At 40.1% G+C, this 19,872-nt stretch overlaps 1 protein-coding gene across 1 annotated transcript in view; it reads left to right on the plus strand.

Annotated features, from left to right (window-relative positions):
• Positions 1-19,872, plus strand: part of XIRP2 (xin actin binding repeat containing 2) — a 76,004-nt gene that overhangs the window by 17,501 nt on the left and 38,631 nt on the right. Inside the window, exon 2 of the mRNA XM_038751778.1 lies at positions 19,302-19,465. Within this exon, the coding sequence (XP_038607706.1) occupies positions 19,302-19,465 (164 nt within the window). The remainder of the gene's footprint in view (positions 1-19,301; positions 19,466-19,872) is intronic.

The following is a 19,872-nucleotide window of genomic DNA, read 5'->3' on the forward strand; positions in this document are numbered from 1 at the left end:
ATGGTACTTATTAAATGGTACTTGTTAAGTGTTTACTTTGTGCCAAGCCCTGTACTGTGCACTGGAGTAGATAGAAGATAATCAGGTTGGATCTAGTCCCTGCCCCACATGTGCTCACAATTTAAGAAGGAGGGAGTAGGAATTAACCCCTGTTTTGCAGATGAGGTAACTGAGACGAAGAAGAGTTAAGCGACTTGCCCAAGGACACACAGCAGGCAGTGGCAGAGCCTGGGTTAGGACTCAGATTCTCTCAAGTTTTGTTTTTCTCACTGCATAGGTGGATTTGAAGTTCAGACATAAAGAACATTAACATTTATAGGGAAGACCTTTGTTCTGGCTTGTCAGCAAATAATAGATTGTGTAGTCTTTCAGCATTTCACAGGATTGTGGAACTTGTGTCCTTTTTTATAGGGAGATAAAGATTGCCATGGAGCAGAGAGAGTTGCCGGGGGTTGTGGTGGGGGACGGATAGTTTCGTTTGATCAGTTTAGTTGTTTCTTTCTGATTTTTTAATGAGGACCTCAGAAAGTCTAAAGGCAGGGAGAGTTTTTGTGGCTTTTTGGAGGTCAGAATTCATTATCTATAATTCGTTTTGAAATGCAAAGCAGCTTGGGTAGTGTTACTTATTTCATATACTTGCATGCAAACAATGAATTTTCCTGATGGCTGCTGGGATCAATGTAAAAATGTTGCATGGAGAACAAACATTTTCTGATCCTATAGAACCATGAAAATGTTAATGGGAAAGAGGGAAGATTTCATATTGATCTTGGCAGGAGCAGAACAGATTTGTTAGGCACATGCCTGGGCTTTTTAATGAAATATGATTGAGGAAACAATTAACCAGAAAAACTGTTGCCATGCAGGTGAGCAGTGCTTCGCCTTTCAAAACTATACGTGTGTCACTGAAAAGAAAGAAGGAGTTTGTAAAGGAAGCACAGAATGATTTAGAGATGCACCATTTGTGCTGTGACATAAACATGGAGCTTGTGATCAGAACCTAGGGTTTCTATTTTAAAGGTAACAAAAGAATAATTGTAGTGAATTAATTCCTTAGAGTCTTCTCTTCTTAGGTTACAGATAATCTTGGGCCTTACTAAATGCTTCTTAAAATAGATAATTAAGCATGTTACCATTTTTTAACCTCTAGGATGACTTAGTTTGCTCTCCTTCTGCTGTTCTTTTTCATTGAATGTAAAACTGTGTTAGTGAGCTCTCTAAAATATTGTGAGGCAGCTATTTGGAAGGCACACAATGAAATATACTTCTATAATAATCATATGATTATACAAAGTGGTGTGGCTTAGTGAACAGAGGCGGCTCAGGGAGTCAGAGCACTTGGTTTCTTATCTTGACTCCTCCATGCTCCTGCAGTGTGACCGTGGGGAAATCACTTAACCTCTCTGTGCCTCAGTTGCCTCATCTTTGAAATGACAATTCGATATCTGTTCTCCCTCCTACCTAGATTGTGAGTCCTGTATTGGGACAGGGACTATGCTTGATCTGATCATCCTATATCTGCCCCAGAGTTTAGAACAGTGCTTATTTATCATATTAGGATCAAATGCGGCATTTGTTAAGCCCTTATTATATGCCAAGCACTGTGCTATGTTCTGGGGTATAGACATTGCAGTCAGCTCAGACAATCCTATGGGGGAGCATTCTCTAATCGAAAATTGAAAATCTTGAAATTAGCTTGGTAGTGCTTGAGGGAACTCTGTAGACAATATCTAACAACAAAGCAAAAATTATTTCTGGGGGAGTTGTAACAGGTAATGAGAAATCAGCATTTGGAAAGGCTAAATTATACAGAAGGAGCATTTCCAACCAGGATTCTTGTTAAACTTGACTAGCCTCACTTTTTTCAACTAAACCATCATCATCAAATAATGTTCATGGATACATAGGACAGAACATATGTAGACTGGCTGCACTAGAGATTTTTTCAACACATCTCTTTAATTCTCTCCCCAGAATCTGTCCTTTCCCACTTTAATTGTGAGCTAATTACTGCGGTCACTTTGTTTTTCAGTAATTCTCCTATAGCCAACCACTTGTTCTTTGAGGCAGTGAAATATTGGCAGACTGTTGGTTGTGATTCCACTGTTGACTGGATTCTACATTTGGAACAAACGTTAAAGGGGGATAATCAGTGTAGGGAAATAAACTATTGAATATATGACCAGGGATGCTAATCAATAATCTTGATTTTAGATTAAGCCTTTATTGGATGGGATCATTGGGAAATGTGGGAGGTTGGGCTCAAGTGGAGGAAGGAAGACAGGGAAACCTCCCCTTTATTTAGGTCTTTCTGTGTTTATTCCAAAATGTCTGTGAGACAGTTTCTAACGGTGCACTAGATACGTTTGTCCAGACCTCAGAGGTAGTTTCTCTTACCTTATTCCATGGGACTTCCTACTTGTTTCTGGACCCTTAACTATTAAATCAATTTCAGTGACCAGAACAAATTAAACAAGTCTAAGGACAACATGAAAGCGTTTTCATTCCAGCTCTTTATTTTGAGAACAGCCAATGTGCTTGCTTTTCATTTTTTTCAGAGATCATATGTTGACTTGATGAGAGGAGAAGATTTGATTGATGGCACAAGTGTCTAAGCTGTGCATACATTTGACAAAAAGGAAACTAGGACTGCCTGCTTTCACAAACCTGTTTCCAGAATGAGTAGTTGACTCAGGCACAATCTATACAGGCCTCAGTCCCTAAAAATAGGCACTAAGTTCCACCTTTTACATGCAGGGCTAAAATAAAATCAGCTGCCCCGTCTACTTGTCTGATGCATACTTCATTGGAGCTGGTCTTCACTAGAGTTACTTTTCAGGGGACTGGGAACTTTGCTGAACATAAAACGAGTGGGGGAAGTTCATAGAAGAGAAATATTTTTTTAAGAAGCCCAGATCAATATATTTTTTTTTGTATTAACATTGAATTCTACTAAAGGTGAGTGCAGTTTCTGTTGATTGTAATTGGCCTTTTCCTAAGTGGGGGTTGATAACAAGAAGTTGAACTGTACATATGGCCAGTGTAAATGAAAAATACTTTAAAATATACAACACTGTTATCTCTACATGTATCTTAATATATTATGTAATTAGTCCTTGAATTTAATTTTGGATCTCAAATAAGGTGAAAGTAATTATTCAAGCATAAGCAGTCAGGGGTTATAAATGATACTCTGTCTGGAAGAAAAGGGAAAAAAGACAAAACTTTTTTTGTTTTTTACCCCAGTGGTATTTAAGTACCTATTATGTGCCAAGCACTGTACTAAGCGCTGGGGTAGAGACAAGCTAATTAGGTCAGACACAGTTCCTCTCCCAGATGGGGCTGGAAGTCTTAATCCCCATTTTACAGATGAGGTAACTGAGGCACCAAGAAGTTAAGTGACTTGCCCAAGGTCGCAAAGCAGACAAGTGATGGAACCAGGATTAGAATGCAATTTCTTCTCACTCTCAGATCCATGCTCTATCCACTAGACCACACTGCTTTAATGAGTTTCACCCATTATAAATCCATTAAGTCATTTCAGAAGTTGTAGCAATTTGTTTCTCAGGATTTTAAAGGAATCAAGAAATATGATATCCATTGTTTGCTATATTAATGCATGCACCTTATTTATCTCAAAATTTGTTCTTATTCAGGAATTCTTACCCCGGATAACTGTTAAACCACTGATATTTTCACTGGAGAAAAGACTGAAGGATCAGGCCCTTAAGATTTAGTGGATAAAAGAAAATTACTGTCAGTTAGGCTTGTTAAATATAAATGTAGGGGAAAAAGCTTTGTGTGTGTGTGAAATAGCATTTTTGAGCTAAGTGCAAATTATTTCATTCTGGTATGCTATGATCTGTGGGTCTCAATGTTAGATCCTAATGTGATTCCAGTATACAATTGAATTTCTTGAGATATAAATTGGGAAGGAAAAGTCTTCTTTAAAATTTCAGAGTATGACAAAGTTCCACTGATGTTGAAAAGGAGTGCTTAGTACAGTGCTCTGCACACAGTAAGTGCTCAGTAAATACAATTGAATGAATGAGAACACTTTGAGTCTACTGTGATTGTGTTTTAAGTTACAGTTGAATAATAATAATAATAATAATAATGGCATTTATTAAGCGCTTACTATGTGCAGAGCACTGTTCTAAGCGCTGGGGGGGATACAAGGTCATCAGGTTGTCCCACATGGGGCACACAGTCTTCATCCCCATTTTACACTGAGGCTCATAGAAGTGAAGTGACTTGCCCAAGGTCACACAGCAGACATGTGGCAGAGTCGGGATTCGAGCCCATGACCTCTGACTCCAAAGCCCAGGCTCTTTCCACTGAGCCACGCTGCTTCTCTACAGTTGATCTGTAGACGTGGAGGAGATTCTCAAAATCCAGGACAAGAGGAATAATTAAATATATTTAATTCAGTAATCATCAGAATATGAATATCAGGATGAAAGTATACCTTTGGGAGCTTTTAAAATGAAATTAAATTAAAGGTGAGAGGAAGAGTAGAAACTAGGAAATCCCGGATTCCTGGACTACCTCCAGCTGATTCACTACATGCTCTCAAACAAATCATTTAAACTTTTGTTTTATTATTATTTGTTTAACTCACTATGTGCCAGGCATTGTACTAAGCACTGGAGTATATGCAAACTAATCAAGTTGGACACAGTCCCTGTCCCACATTCATTAAATCATATTTATTGAGTGCTTACTGTGTGCAGAGCACTATACTAAGGATTTGGAAAGTGCAGTGCAACAATAAGAGAGACAGTCCCTGCCCACAATGGGCTTACATCTAGAGGGATCTCAAATAAGGTGGAAGTAACGATTCAAGCATAAGCAGTCAGGGGTTATAAATGATACTCCATCTGGACCAGTGAAAAGGGGTAAAAAGACAAAGCTTTTTTCATTTTCCCCCACAGTGGTATTTATTAAGTAGTTACTATGTGTCAGGCACTGTATTAAGGGCTGGGGTAGATACAAGCCAATCAAGTGGGACACAATTCCTCTCCCACATAGGGCTCACAATCTTAATCCCCATTTTGCAGATGAGGGAACTGAGGCAGAGAAAAGTTAAGTGACTTGCCCAAGGTCATACAGCTGATAAGTGGTGCAGCTGGGATTAGAACCCAGATCCTTGTGAGTTCCAGGCCCATGCTCTATCCACTAGGTTAGACTGCTTCTCATTACACTTCTCGTAAGCCTGTGTCTTGGTCTCCCTCTTTATAAAAATGGAAATGCTCATAATGACCGCCATCCTTTAGGTGAAAATAAATGAAAACATTTCAGTAAAAATGCTTGAAAAGCACCCTGTTGGTTAGAATAAGAGGCAAGGGAGGAATATTTATTTCCTGGAGATGGTTTACCTATTGGACATAACCGTGTCCAATTATTTTGGAGTAAACTATCCGGGCTAATTTACATTAGGCACATGCATTAGCATTTCACGTTTCGAGTAATCTGCAGTTTTATCCGTTAGGTAATTCTATATTTTGTCTGGATTAAAGAGGTTACTTAACATAAACATTACTCAACCTGCTAGTTAAATAGACCATTTCCCTCTCTGTGCTCCAGAGAAGGCGAGACACTGGAGGGGAGGGAAGGACAGGTTGTTTCAGAAGTGACATGGATGTACACTCAGGTGCTTGCCGCATTAAGTATTTAAAGACCATTGCGTTTCTGAGTGTGTGTAAAAATAGCCATGCTGAGAGCCGGGAAGCATGTCTAGATCCAGTCATTCACAGACAAGGGTACGCCCCTGCTGAATGGTCTGGCAGGATAATTTGAAATTTTTGATTGAGCAATCTGTGGGGGGCAGAACTTAATTGATATTATGTTGTCCTTTTTATTTGCTTTCTCCTCATGAAAGCATCCAAGTTGCACTTTGAAATTTAATTAAATTGTAATTTGTTTCCTCCTGCTTCTGAATCAAATATCACTTCCTCACCAGAAGTCTGAAGTAAATCATCCCTTGCAGAATGGCGTTCTATAATACCGATTCAGAATATCACCTTTGTGATACAGGCACTGTGTTTGACCTAATAATCCTGTATCCACCACAGTGCTTGGCAAATACTATTATTATTATTAGCAATAATAATAATAATAATTTTAGCACATAGCTACATGACATTTAGAGAAGCAGCATGGCTCAGTGGAAAGAGCATGGGCTTTAGAGTCAGAAGTCATGGGTTCGAATCCCGGCTCCACCACATGTCTGCTGTGTGACCTTGGGCAAGTCACTTAACTTCTCTGAGCCTCAGTTACCTCATCTGTAAAATGGGGATTAAGACTGTGAACCCCACATGAGACAACCTGATCACTTTGTATCCCCCCCAGCGCTTAGAACAGTGCTTTGCACATAGTAAGCGCTTAACAAATGCCAACATTATTATTATTATTGTTGTTGTTATTATTATTATTATTATTATTTGTTTGACTGCATGTTCAGTAAAACATGCCACAATAAGGCTTCACCTTCCCTTCAACCAAGTATACAGTCCAACCCCAGAGTTTGGAAAGGTAGAATACTATTTCCTGATTACTGGAGGCATCTCAGGCAAACACTGCTGAGAGAGAATTTTATCTGTGAAGTGGCCCCAGATGAACAGTGTGAAAATAGGTGAAAATAGGTGAAAACATTTCAGTAAAAATACTTGAAAATCACCCTGTTGGTTAGAATAAATGCCCAATAGACCACATGCCCAAAAGACCATGGACAGTGAACTCAAACCTCTCTCTCAATGACCCCTAACTCTCTCAGTATATTGGACTATTTTTCACAATTTTCAAGGCACCAGAAGATAATACAAATTGCCCAATTAAATTAATTCATCAACCTCATGGCTCTTTGGAATTAGCAGGTGGCATTTAGTCAGAGAAATAATCTCTCAACTGGAGTTCTCAGTGGGGAGTGTTTTACTCCCCTTAGAGGAGCTGCAGTCTTTGTGACATAGTGACAAGGAATGCCTTCATTTGTTTTTATCTTTTGATGGAAATCAAAACTTAAGCTATGACTTTGGGGTTCATTTTCTTGGAAACATTTATCAAGTTCTTTGTTTATCCTCCCAGAAATAATTCCCCAGTTGTGTTTTCATCTTGTTTCCCTCATGTCTTTTAAAAATAAGGCCATTTGGAGAGAGGAAAGGAAATCTGATCTGGGAATGCGTTAAAGCTGAAAATAAAAAGTGATTTCTTTTTTAACTTTGCTAGGCATTCTAATCTGTTCATCTCCCTGTTCTGTGAGCTCTCTTTTAACGAGGCCATGTCACTTGTTCCCAATCATTTTTCACTGCTGTTTTTGGGCAGGGTTTTTCATGGGTCTTTGCCCCTCACTTGTTACTAATTGTATGCAGGAAATATTGTTGTGGGCTGATGAGCCAAAAACTTTCAACAGTGTTCGACCTCTCAAATGTTTATAAAAAAAACTTCCCAAATTGTCTGAGGTGTTGATGTGACCCGGAATAAAAATAATCCTAAAGGGAATTATTTTGGTTAGTTTCCTGGCCTAATCACAAAACTGATGGCATCATCATGATATGTTTGCATTCCTGTTACATGAGTCTCCAGGGGGGAATCCTAAATTAGGGGCTCTGATCTTAAAAGGAATCAGTCATATTGCCGGTAAGTTTAAATGCAGATGTTGTCATCACAAATAGATGCCTGCAACGAATTTCCCTAAATTTAAACTTCATCCCAATGTGAATGAAACCTTCTAACACCTCCCCCAACCTCACTTCTCCAGTGACCTGAGGTTCTCAAATCTGCTGCAGTGAGTGTGTGTCTGTGTGTGGTTTCTTTGGGGAGGAAAGGGGGCAGGAGGGTCTTCCTGGAAGCTTAGCCTGTGACCACTGGTTGTCCAGAGAGCCGGAGGTCAGTGATCAAACAACCATCAGTATTTCCCGTTTTTTCCCATGTCTCTGGACACCCCGAAAGACTCAATCTCTTAAACAGGTGTCTGTCATCCTACCTTTTCATATCCACCAGACGTGGTGATTCCTTAATGTCCTTTGAATGTCTGCCTGTCAACCTCAACATCTAGAGCTCCTATGTCTAGTTTAGAAGTATCTTGCCACAATCTAAATACACTTTCTCCAGATCTGTCCTCTATGCAAATGTAGAATGGTTAAGCAGTGCTTCTTAAGTAATTCAGGAATGCACATATAAACTTCTGTAGACTAAATGGGTTACAGTTCTTTAGTTTTTATTCATAGCCTCTATTTTCTACCTTTAACCATTTTTGCTGCTCTTCGTTCAACCCTCTTCAGTTTCTCAAAATGTGGAGAGCTAAACTGTCCTCAGGACTTCAGTGAGGATTGTAAAGCAGAATGACTAATTTCATGGGCTTACATATCATTTTTCTTTTAGTGCATCTCAGTATCCACTTACCTTTTTTACTAAGAACCACCATGTTGCTGACTCATATTCAGCTTCTGGCTACAGGGGACCCTCCCCTCTTTTTTCTTAGCTTCAGACTCTGCCTAGGCAGTCAGTCTCCATCCTTTTCTTTATTCATTCATTCAGTTGGATTTATTGCATACTTACTGTGTGCAGAGTTCTGTACTAAGTGCTTGGGAGAGTATAATACAACAATAAACAGACACATTCCCTGTCCACAACGAGTTTACAGTCTTGAGATGAGCTTATTGGTTAGTTTATTCATTCAGTCAGTCAGTCATATTTATTGAGTGCTTACTGTGTGCAGAGCACTGTACTAAGTGCTTGGGAAGTACAAGTTGGCAACATATAGAGACGGTACCTATCCAACAACGGGCTAAGGCATATATAACAACTTCCTTGCTCTTTGCCCTATTTAATGACATTGTTCCTATTTTTATAGCCTATTTCTCCACCCCACTTTGAATTCTACTGTAGCATTCCTGGGATGTTCCACTCCAATCCCAGCTTGGGGTTATCTACAAATTTTATGAGTGTCTTGATTCCAATCAATCAATTAATGTTGTTTATTGAGCACATACAATGTGCAGAGTACTATACTAAACATTTGGGAGAGCCCAATATAACAGAATTAGTGGACACATTTCCTGCCCATAGTGGCCAAGACGTTGAAAAAATTGTTTGCATTGACCCCAGTGAGATAACACCCAGATAGTTTGCTTCAAGGAGACCCTGCCCTGAATGGAACAAATTAAAGAGAACATAACTTTGCAGTTCGGGTATATTCATTTCATTTATTGTTTAGTTCATAGTCAATGTGTTCTTGCCTTTCAGCACTAGTTTAAACAATCCTTACGTCCCAGGGCTTTGTTTTGCCCATTGTCATCCTAAGTATTTATTGACTGTCTATTGCTGTAAATGTGTAGAGCACTCTACTTAAACTTGCACTAGGAATAAAAGTCAGGGTGTAGGCCTATAGGTCATTTTCAATCTAATGGGGGAGGCAAGGACACCTAATTTGCCTAGTGTACAATGAGTAAAAGAGTAAGAGCATAGATTAAAAAAACCCCAAAAACAAGAGCGCAAGAAATGAAATTAAGAAACGACTAGACAGACGATGCATGAACATGATTCTAAGGTGTAATGGCATAACCTCTCTTAGTGCTTCCCAAGTTTACATCATGATACTCCAGGTTTACCACAGAGTGCTCAAAGGCAATTGACTGGAGGGGGAGTTTGCCTTCAGGGAGTGGAAGCTGAAGGCAATGAAACAAGGGTAAGCAGTTGCACTCAGTTCTGCCAGAACTCGCGTTCTCACTATGTTGATGAAATGCGACATCAGGATTAAGGGATCTTCCCTCGATTACACGATCCTGCCTGGATACAGTGTGTCATTGTGTTGGAAAGAGCAGTTACATGCATGTGAATATGTGGTTGCGGTGGGCAGGGTAAATGCCTAGCGTGAGTTTTCCTCCCGCCCCATTTTGGAAGACAACTAGGTGTACTTGAGGTAATGGGAAAGAGAAGGGGTTTGAAAGTTGAAATATTGGGCGTAGAGCAGGAAGTGGCGGGAATCCCAGGCCCTCCCTTCTCATCCCCTTGGTCCTCCTCCATCTTTCCAGAAATACGATTTAGAATCTTTCAGGTCCTCAAAGAACTCTCCAATTTTGCTAGAGTGGCACTTGGTATTTTCCGGTTCAATGCCTCTATGGACCACCATGACAGCTCTTCACTGGACTAGAGGCTACAGGCTTCTACCTGTTTGATGGGCCAGTAAGTAGCTTCATGCTGAGTCAAAGACTTTCCCAAGATAACGTTCAGGAGCTTTGTAATGGCAATTGACTGGCAGCCTAAATAAGGTCTTTGGTGATTTCCTGAGGCAGCTGTCCTGATGGTTGATGGCAGTTATAGTACATTAGGCTCCATCTGATTTCCTTGGCAGGAATTACCTGGAAGAATGTAATGAGTAACTGTGCTTTCCAGCTGAGGTTATAGTTCTGCAAAATACGCAAGACAGCTCAGGCAGCTGGGCCAGCAATAGGTAATACGATGACCCAAGATCATATTTCTCATCTTTTCACTGTACCTTGATCCACCATGCTTGAGAGTCCAGGGAAAAGAGAAATTTCTGTTTGGAACCAAGAAGGGTGATGATTTTCCCCCATAAAGCTTTTCTAATAACTTTTCATCCCTCGACACTAATAGGTTGCACACACTTGGGTAAAGAGCTAATCAGCCAAAGCCCCCAAATTCACTGGTTTCAATTTCCACACAAACATTCTTGCAAAGTTCTCCCACAGACCCTTGGGGCATTTGACTGACTTTTCTTTTGGCTCCTCCCTGAAAACACTCCTCCCCTCTGAGAGCTAAAGTCTGATGCTTGGATGATTTCTGCTGCATCAGGGGAACCATATTTATCATCATTTTAAAATCCTAAATCTTTATAGTTAACAGAGTTATACAAATCCAAAATGAATATGAAATCAGGTTGAGTTTTGATCCCGAAGTCACAGGAAGGAGGTTCATCCCTTGGTCCTGATGGGAGAGTCCATCATTTCAGTAGAAAGAAAGTTTGAATGCCACCAAGGTTACACATTCACCTTGGTAGCATGCTCGATTGTGTTTATTCCTGAGTCACCAATATTAATTTTCTGGACACTTTAGCTCTAGGTCAGTTTCTGTCTAATAAAACAAATCTGCTAAACATAGGTTGTCTATGTTGCTATTTTCAGCACAAAAGCCTCTCTTTAAAAAGGGTAAATCTCAAAGACATTGTCCTGAAGAAAGCGTTTTCCCAACCAACTTGCTAAGGGTCATTAAAGAAGTTGGAAGTGGAAAGAATCGATCAATCAAATAATTAATCCATCAGTGGTATTTATAGAACATGCATTGGGTCCCGAGAACTGTTCTAAGCATTTGGAAATGAAGGGGGCTTGTGCTGTTAATTCAGAGTCCAGCATTTCAATCAGTTTGGGTTTGCGTATGTTAAGATGCAAAAGTAGATAAACATCTTTCCCAAATTAGGTTCTAGAAAGGTATCGTACTAACAAAAGCACTGCAAGAAGGGAACAAGGGCAATGCATGAACACGTGAGTGACCCAGGCTTACAAGCACAGGGAATCAAGGTAAAAAAATACCCACTTCCCTTCCTGCCCAAAATAAGACTAGTACTATGAGGCATTAGAAAATAATGATGATTTTATGTATTTTTTTGTGCACCTCCTTATCATGAGGATGTTGGCAAAATATCATCGTGGGCTTTAAAATTTGGAGTGTTTGCAAACTTGTAGTATAGAAGATTGGGGGCTTTGAGGTGGTGAAAGAAATGACTATCTCAAATTGAATTGGAGGTGGAGGTTTCAGATCTGGACTCCTAAAAAGACACATGATCCCCACAGGGATGATTTTGCAACCAGCCTTTCCCTATCATAATTGCAACTACTGCCTAAACCTTTTTTTCTGTAGTTGCTTTGTCTGATTATGTTTCGTGTGTATATAATGAAATTACATGAGCAAAGAAGGGGAGTCAATAGGTACGCAAATTTTAAAAATCTAGATAAATAGTGGATAAAATTAGGAAAGAGAAGACTAGCTAAGGATGTGCTGTATCCTTCTCACTGGGGAAAGCATATCAGGTTGCTCACCCTCTCCTGCTGCTCTTAATCCCAGTTTATCATTAGGATCCTGACCTCATTCCTCTCTTTAAGAAATAACATATTCAGTTGAAGATGAAAAGGGTATTCATGTCATACTGATAGTGACAAAGATAGGAGGCATTAATTCTGTTCTTCCTCCTGCTTGGGTTGTAGCATATTTCTCAGCAAGTACCATTTCTAAGAATTTATTTTGTAATAATATCTGTTATCACCTCAGTGAGACTGTTCAAAATGTTTACAGCATTATGCAGTGTTTCCTATAATTATCAGGCACAGTAATCAGACCAGACAGTGACAGTTAAAATACTTGAACATGAAGCTTGCTACCTTTCTTAAGAGCATGACACGATTACAGTTCATACTATGTGGACCCAACCTTTTCTAAATCATTTCATTCCAAGGCCTTCTAGGTTGATCGAAACCTGTATCCATTTATGATATTTGAGTTGTTTAATGGATAATTGGTTTATTGCCCTGCTAAATAAAGTACCTGTAGAGGATGGCAATTGCACATCAGGTCATGGTTTATCAGTGCTTAGAACAGTGCTTGGCGCATAGTAAGTGCTTAACAAATGCCATCATCGTTATTATAGCAAATTTTGTGCAGGACCAAGGCATCGTGATAATGGGGGGATCTCCCATGGAGAACAATGAATAAAGTCTCAGGACCCAGGATCAGTATGGAGGAAGCGATTGTAGTGCTAAGTGGTGCGTGCTTTCTCCCTTCCTGCCAATCTTGATTCCACTGGGACACTGAATGCAATGAGTCAGTAGGGAGGCTGGGGTGCAGTCCATCGGAAGTGCACACAAAGATTCTTAATATGCAGACCCCATTTACAGCCCAAATGAGCGGAGCAGAGTGCCTGCCGTGTGCCGTGCCACTATAGCCCAGCTGTCAGTTGCCTCGGTAGCCAAGGTGCAGTTCATTCAGCTGAAGATCTGGCCAGATATATTTTCCTAACCACATTTAAATGTTTGCTTTGGTTGCTTAGCTTTCCCATTTTAATTCAGTAAAGACAGAGAAATAAGTAGATATTTTCCTCATTGAGTCAAGTCCAGTATCTTTAAATTCAAAGGAAGAGAAACACTGACTTTGGGGCTTGAAAGCATTCATATCTCCTGTCCACAGAGATCCAGTTTGTAGAACCTGAAGCTAGTTTTGATTATCTGAGTGGTTCATGTTTCAAAGACATAAGGCAAAGTAAATCAACTATCCTTTTAGTATTCAAAGGAAAAGGGAAATTGGTGGTAGGAAATCTGTTATGCTGTTTTCAGCACAAATGTGAGAGGGGCAATATAAGATTCAGTTGGCTTTCTTTAAGTTGCCATCTGAAATACATATCTGATAAATGCCACCTCTACCCAACAGTGCAAGTCAGGCAGGGCTGAAGGGAAAACTTTGAATTCGTCCTGAAAATTCAGAAATTCCCCCAAAATGCAGATCCTTTACCAGCACAGAAATTATTTCATTTCATGAGTAGGTTATTGTAATTACTAATATGGCATATATACAGCTAAAGCCACATATGCCAGGAAGGTTATTTTGGGCATTAATCATTAAAACTATCACCGTCACTGTTTGCATTATTTGTTCATGATTTGACCTGACTTCTCAGTTCTGGCCCATATTTCAGTAAAAAAAAGATGGGTTTGAAGCTAGTTTTATAAACTGTTTTCACACTCCAACCAGTCTCTTCAAATCTAGATTGAAATCTCTATTCATCAGTGCTCCAGCCTGGGGTCATGGCTAGTATTTTGGATAAATCTCCCACTATGCCATTGGGTCTGCTTTTAGGATTTGCACTTTTTGACCTTCCAGCAGTCTTAGGCAGCCAACTTTGTAAAATGGGGACTAATCTTGGCTCTACCACTTGTCTGCTGTGTGACCTTGAACAAATCACTTGAGTTCTCTGTGCCTCAGCTACCTCATTTTAAAAATGGGATGAATACTGTTAGCCCTACGTGGGACAGGGACTGTGCCTAACATGATTGCTTGTATCCACCCCAGAGATTGGTACAGTGTCTAGCACATAGTAAGCACTAAACAAATACCATAATAATAATAATAACTGGGATGGACCCAGCTGGGATGACACTAGGTGTGCCTATCCCATCCCCATTTCCAACTCTAATTTATCAGCTGAGCCTGGGAAATACAAGGGATCCAAGGAAGTGTCTCTGCAAGCTCACCATCTTACCCCTTTGTAGAGAAGAGGCAAGCTGGTAGAAGAGTCAGATTTGGGGATAAAGGAGTTTGGAAGCAGGAGTACTATGGGTATTTGGATGTTTCTGATTTTCTAGTGGACCAATTTTCTCTAGTTTTCATTCTGATCATGACGAACACTTAACGAGGGTTTCCTGCAAACTTAGCCTCTGGCTCCAGGCTCATGGTCTTTCCATTAGGTCACTTTGCTTCTTCTTGCGTACCTCCTCTCGTCTTTTTGAAATAAATTCAGTTTTAAACCTCAGATCTAGGCTACCAACTAAGAGAATATCAGAAGTGGGGATCAGCATCGTTTAAGCATAGATTTAAGCCAGGTCTCCATCTTTGGACAAACAGAGAGTTTACTTAATGTCTGTTGGCAAACACCTTGTGGGGCTAGAATGACTCAAGTGTTAGGTCTGATTTCCTTATCATGAAAGCAGATGTCTCCATTGCACTGTGCAAGGGGTTCAGTATGTTCTACGTTTTGCAAATTTGGAGGTAAAATCTGCCTTTACCTTTGAGCAGATTTTGCATAGGCTGAGTTTTTCTTGCCCAAATCTGTTTTCCAAAGTCAATCAGAGTAAGATAGCCTCTTTTTACTAGGGCTAAAGTGATGCAGTGTCACTTGGGGTCTCAAATAGTGAAGCTGGTTTGGTAAACTGAGAAGGTGCTGAGAAAAGTGTTTTGGAGTCAGTAAAAGACTGAAGAACTTTTTGTTTCAGTGACTGGGGCTTCAAGCTTCATGTTCAAAGAATGCTTCCTGGACATACAAGAATCAATTTTACAGAAATGGCAACCCATTACTTATAAAGCTACCACATTGGGAATCTTTGAGCAATAAATTACTACCCCATTGAATTATTGGTTTAAGAAAAATACAAAAAAGGAGAAAAAATGCATAAAATGTGAGCGGGTAGTTGGAATTTGAACCCACAGTAACATCTGAACTTTGACAAAGACAAAATTTGTGATTGGCTGAGGAATAAACACATTTGGTGAGAATTTAAAAATTTTAAAACTTTGAGGGTTTAGTGCTGTGTGATCTAAATCTATTGATACAGTGTCATGCCCCAAATCAGAATTTTTACCATATTAGCTTTGGCTTAGAACTGCAAGATATAACCTGCACTTAGGTTAGACAGAGTGTAATTCACTTCATTCCTAATTTGGTTCTAAATCAGTTTCTCTGGGCAAGGCAATGACTTCCTTATAATTTACCCAAGATCAAACAGAGGGACTATTAATGGAAGCAAAGTGGAACACTTCAGCTGGGGAAAACAGTGATATTTTAAGTTAAGGAAACCACCTTACCCCTTTAGTCAGATCAAGTTACTATTTCTTTTTTTGGAATTTCTTTCAGGTCAGACTTGTTTTCAACAGAACAATATAGGAATTCCATTTTCATAGATGAAAATCTGAATGTGAAATGATGCTTCTGTTTGCATATTTTTTGTGGGGTGGAGTCTGGGGGCTTAATATATAAACAGGGAATAGCCCCAAGGCATTTTATGCTGGACTCCTCCTGTGTGTGGAGCAGGAATAAGATCATTTTAAGGCTCCATTCAAAGCACTATCCTTCATACTGAGGGAACTAGGAGACTGTAGCACAGATAAACTTTATTTTTATATTTGTCTGCTAACTCCGTTGTATTGTACTCTCCCAAACAGTGCAGTGCTCCGCACATACTAAGTGCTCAATAAATACCATTGATTGACCTTTCTTTTGGAACAGCATTCTTAACTACACCTCATTTTTGTTACTCTACCAGTCTCCTGACAAAGTCGAAAGACAATACCACTTTTTACCATTGGATCCTTGACCCCAGTTGAGATATCTCAGAAATGGAGCTCTCAGGGTTCCCATGTGCCTTAGGGGCAGACAAGTCCAAGGACACAAACACGCTCGGTTAGCTTAAGCCAGAGTCGTCGCGAGGTTTTGCCGATATAGGTCCTCAGGTCTGTTGCCCTCATCTGTCCCCCAGAGCCCAACTCGCCTCACTCCCCAGCTAAACTTTGATTCCTCTGGGCACAGAGCAATGTCCCTACTTTGGGAGGTGAGAAACAAAACTACGATAACCAAATTTGGGGGAGCCCAAGGTGGGTTGAGGAGGAGGGACCTAAAAGCATGAGGTCAAAGGAAGAGAGGTAAAGGTAATGAGATTAACCAAATGGGAAAAGTGAAAAGAGGTCTTTATTCTCCTCTGTTGCTCACCGTTAATCTCTTCCTCCTCAGCCACTGGCCTTCATCCTCCACTACTGATCTCTACTGGCCACTGCTGCCACTTTCCTCTTCCATTTTTCTAGTGGCTTGCTGTTGTTCGCTGACACCCAACCCCTGCCATTCTGCTGAAACATTAGAGAGTGGTTGAGGGTGGTGGGAGCTGGCTGGATATGGCAGTTGCACAGCCACTCTGCTGCACCAAAACATCCCTCCAGAATGGGAATATAAATTTCCGGGGTGAGCAGAAATGCATCATCTGACCATGCCAGAAACTCCCATGCACTGTTACGAGGGCCTGGTCCACCATGGCGCCGATGAAGGCCGCAGTGGTGTTAGCTGTTGCCGCCAATGAAGAAGGGGAGAACTATTCCTCTTTATCATCTTTAGTGGCGGCAATATTAACCATTCTTCTGGACTTCCATAATTGAAGGGTCCAACTTTGCCATCCCAACCAAAAGTATGATCTTTGCTGGCTAGGACCTATTGAGACATTGTTTTTTTAGTTGTCTGGGGTGAGTCACTTTGCTTCCCTGTGCCTCAGTTCCCTCACCGGGAAAATTGGGATTAAGACAGTAAGCCTCACTGTAGGATATGGACTGTGTCCAACCTGATGAGCTTTTGTCTACCCCAGATCTCAGTACAGCGCCCAGCACACAGTAAGTGCTTAGCAAATACCATTAAAAAAAAAAAATCCCAGCTCTGCGCTGCCCACCCAACTGTCTCCCTTAGGAAATGAGTTCAGACTGAACGAATCGATCGCTCTCAAGGAGGGTGGGAGGTGGGTGGCTAAGGGGATGTCCTTCTTCCCATGAATGCAGACAGTTTCTAAACAAATCAAGTATGTTTCAACTATAGGAACTGAAGAGTGAAAGATGGCAGGAACTGACACTCTGAGAAGTAACCCACCTGTTAACTTTGTGGGTGTAACATAAGCTGTCGGTGGGCTTTTAAGATGAACTGGAAGAGAAAACCTCTTTAGTTTGGGGGTTTTTTAATGAGTAATTTGCAGAGCACGAGCAACAGTTAATCATATAAATAACTTCAAGTTGTATAGTTCAGTCTGGCCTGGATCTTTTTCCATTTCAAATAAGGGCAGAAGGGTTTCTTTTAGAAGATCTCAGTACTGTAGTGCAGACATCATTCAGAGTCATTAGATGTCATCTTTTTTTCCTGCACTTCAGAGAGTTCTGATGGTTGTGAAGGAACTCTGCTTATCTGATTTGAACGGGAGTAGGGGATTTTTCCTACTGAAAGAAAGTTTTAAATATAAGGTGAGTAAGGTCAGTCGTATTTATTGAGCACTTACTGTGTGCAGAGCACTGTACTAAGCGCTTGGGAAGTACAAGTTGGCAACATATAGGGACGGTCCCTACCTTATTAAAGTAATGGATGATTATGGTGGAGCATAGCTTGGCCCTGCTCAATTGCAGCCTTCTTGTGTGGGCGCTTCTGGTTTATTTTCATTTTACATCTTGCAAAATAGCGTATTTTTCAGAATTATTTATATAAACCGTTCTATATTTAGAAAAGGTATGTGACCTCTTAGAAAGCTTCCAATAGACTGAGAAATGAAATCTTTGTGGGAAACTGTTCTTTCGGGATATAAAACATAAGAGCATTATTCCAAGTTTTTAAAAGCCAGACCTTTGTGTAAAATGCAGTTGTTTGGGTCCAAGGTATAGAGCTTTTACAAAACACTTTTCAGCTTTTTGTTTCTCGATTGTCATCTGAAAAATGGAGTTAGAACTCTTACATCAAAATACAATGTAGATGAGTATTAGACATAAGACAGCCAAACTATTTAAACATGTCCACATATCTGAAGGTAATTTAAGATCTTCCCATTACGTTAGTGTCCCTTGAGCTACATTTTAATTAAATATTTAGCTTTTTATTTTGGCATATACCCTCTATGATATGTATAGTCAGCAATGATGTTTAGAATAATCAATGCAAGGCATTTATTGACTGCTGACCGTGTGCAGGGCACTGTTCTAAAGTATTTATGAGAGTACAATATAAGAGAGTTGGAAGATAATGATAGCATTATGGGATTAGAAGCACTGTTGCCTAGTGAAAAGACCATGAACCTGGGAGTCAGAGGTCTTGGGTTCTAATATTGGCTCTACCACTTGTCTGCTGTGTGATCTTGGGCAAGTCACTTAACTACTCTGGGCCTGAGTTAACTCGTCTGTAAAATGGGGATTAGGACTGTGAGTCCCATGTGGGACAGGGAGTGGTCCAATTTGATAATCTCGTACCTACCCCAGTGTTTAGAACGGTGTTTAGCATGCAAATAATAAGCACTTAACAAATACCATTATTATTATTATTTTGTTCCTACATAGAACTTTCCATATGCTTTGCAGTCATTAATCATATAACCAAGGCATCTTTGTGCAACCTGTGGGTGCTAGTTGACTTTCTGACCCCAAAATATTTTTGAGTTATTCATGGGTTATACATAGCCTATAGACTAGGAAAAAAAGCAACCAGAAGCTGAGAGAGACATTAGCCGACTTGTCTAAGATTCCCAATCCCTCCCTATAATGCTCCACAATCATCTTTTTTTTGGATGAGCCCTTAGAAGACATATTTATCATTGATAAAATTGTACTGTAGGAGCATTCTGATTTGGGTGAACTAACCTGAAGAAAAACAGCAAGGTGCTTGGGAAGCGGAGGCAATGTTGTTAAATACCTCAATCTGCTTTTGAGTCCAATTATCGTAAATTTACCTCTTGTTTGGAAAGTGCTGCCATTTTATTTAAAAACCTGACACATATTTGTGTGTTTGCATTTGTTTTTAGTTGCTGTTGGCGCTAATAAGTCTGGAGTTGGCGTCGCAGGAGACGGCCCTAACGGGAGTGAGAGTTTGCCGTTGGATCTCCAAGAAGCTGTCTCACTGAAGGAAAGGATGGCCAGATACCAAGCAGCTGTTTCCAAGAGAGACTGTGGCAGCTTCTCCGCTAACGTAAAATGCTCCTTTCCATTTAAGAACAGAATGGAACTTTCACTTTCCCTCCTTCACATTTTCTACTTAATCAACCTGCTTAGGCACAAGCAATGCTAGTGCTTTGGCGGCACTTAGTTCAAAGGGTTAAAATTCCTTTAAAGCAGCATCTTTGATACTATTTGGGTTTGTTGATTTTCGTTCTCTAGCAGTAGAATTTCTTTTTCTTTCCTTTCTTCTCTGTGTGCGGTAAATCCATCGCGAGTAGCTTAATCAACAGAGAAATGAGAAAGATTAGCAATGCGGTCACTCTGCAAAACCAATTATGATTATAAGAAATTACAGGATTTCAAACCACCGTCAATTTTTATAGCCAGCAGATAATAAAATCACTTTCGAAAGAATATGTTTGATTCCATATATTATGC

Source organism: Tachyglossus aculeatus, chromosome 9, assembly GCF_015852505.1.
Source record: "Tachyglossus aculeatus isolate mTacAcu1 chromosome 9, mTacAcu1.pri, whole genome shotgun sequence".
In the NCBI taxonomy this organism is placed as follows: Eukaryota; Metazoa; Chordata; class Mammalia; order Monotremata; family Tachyglossidae; genus Tachyglossus; species Tachyglossus aculeatus.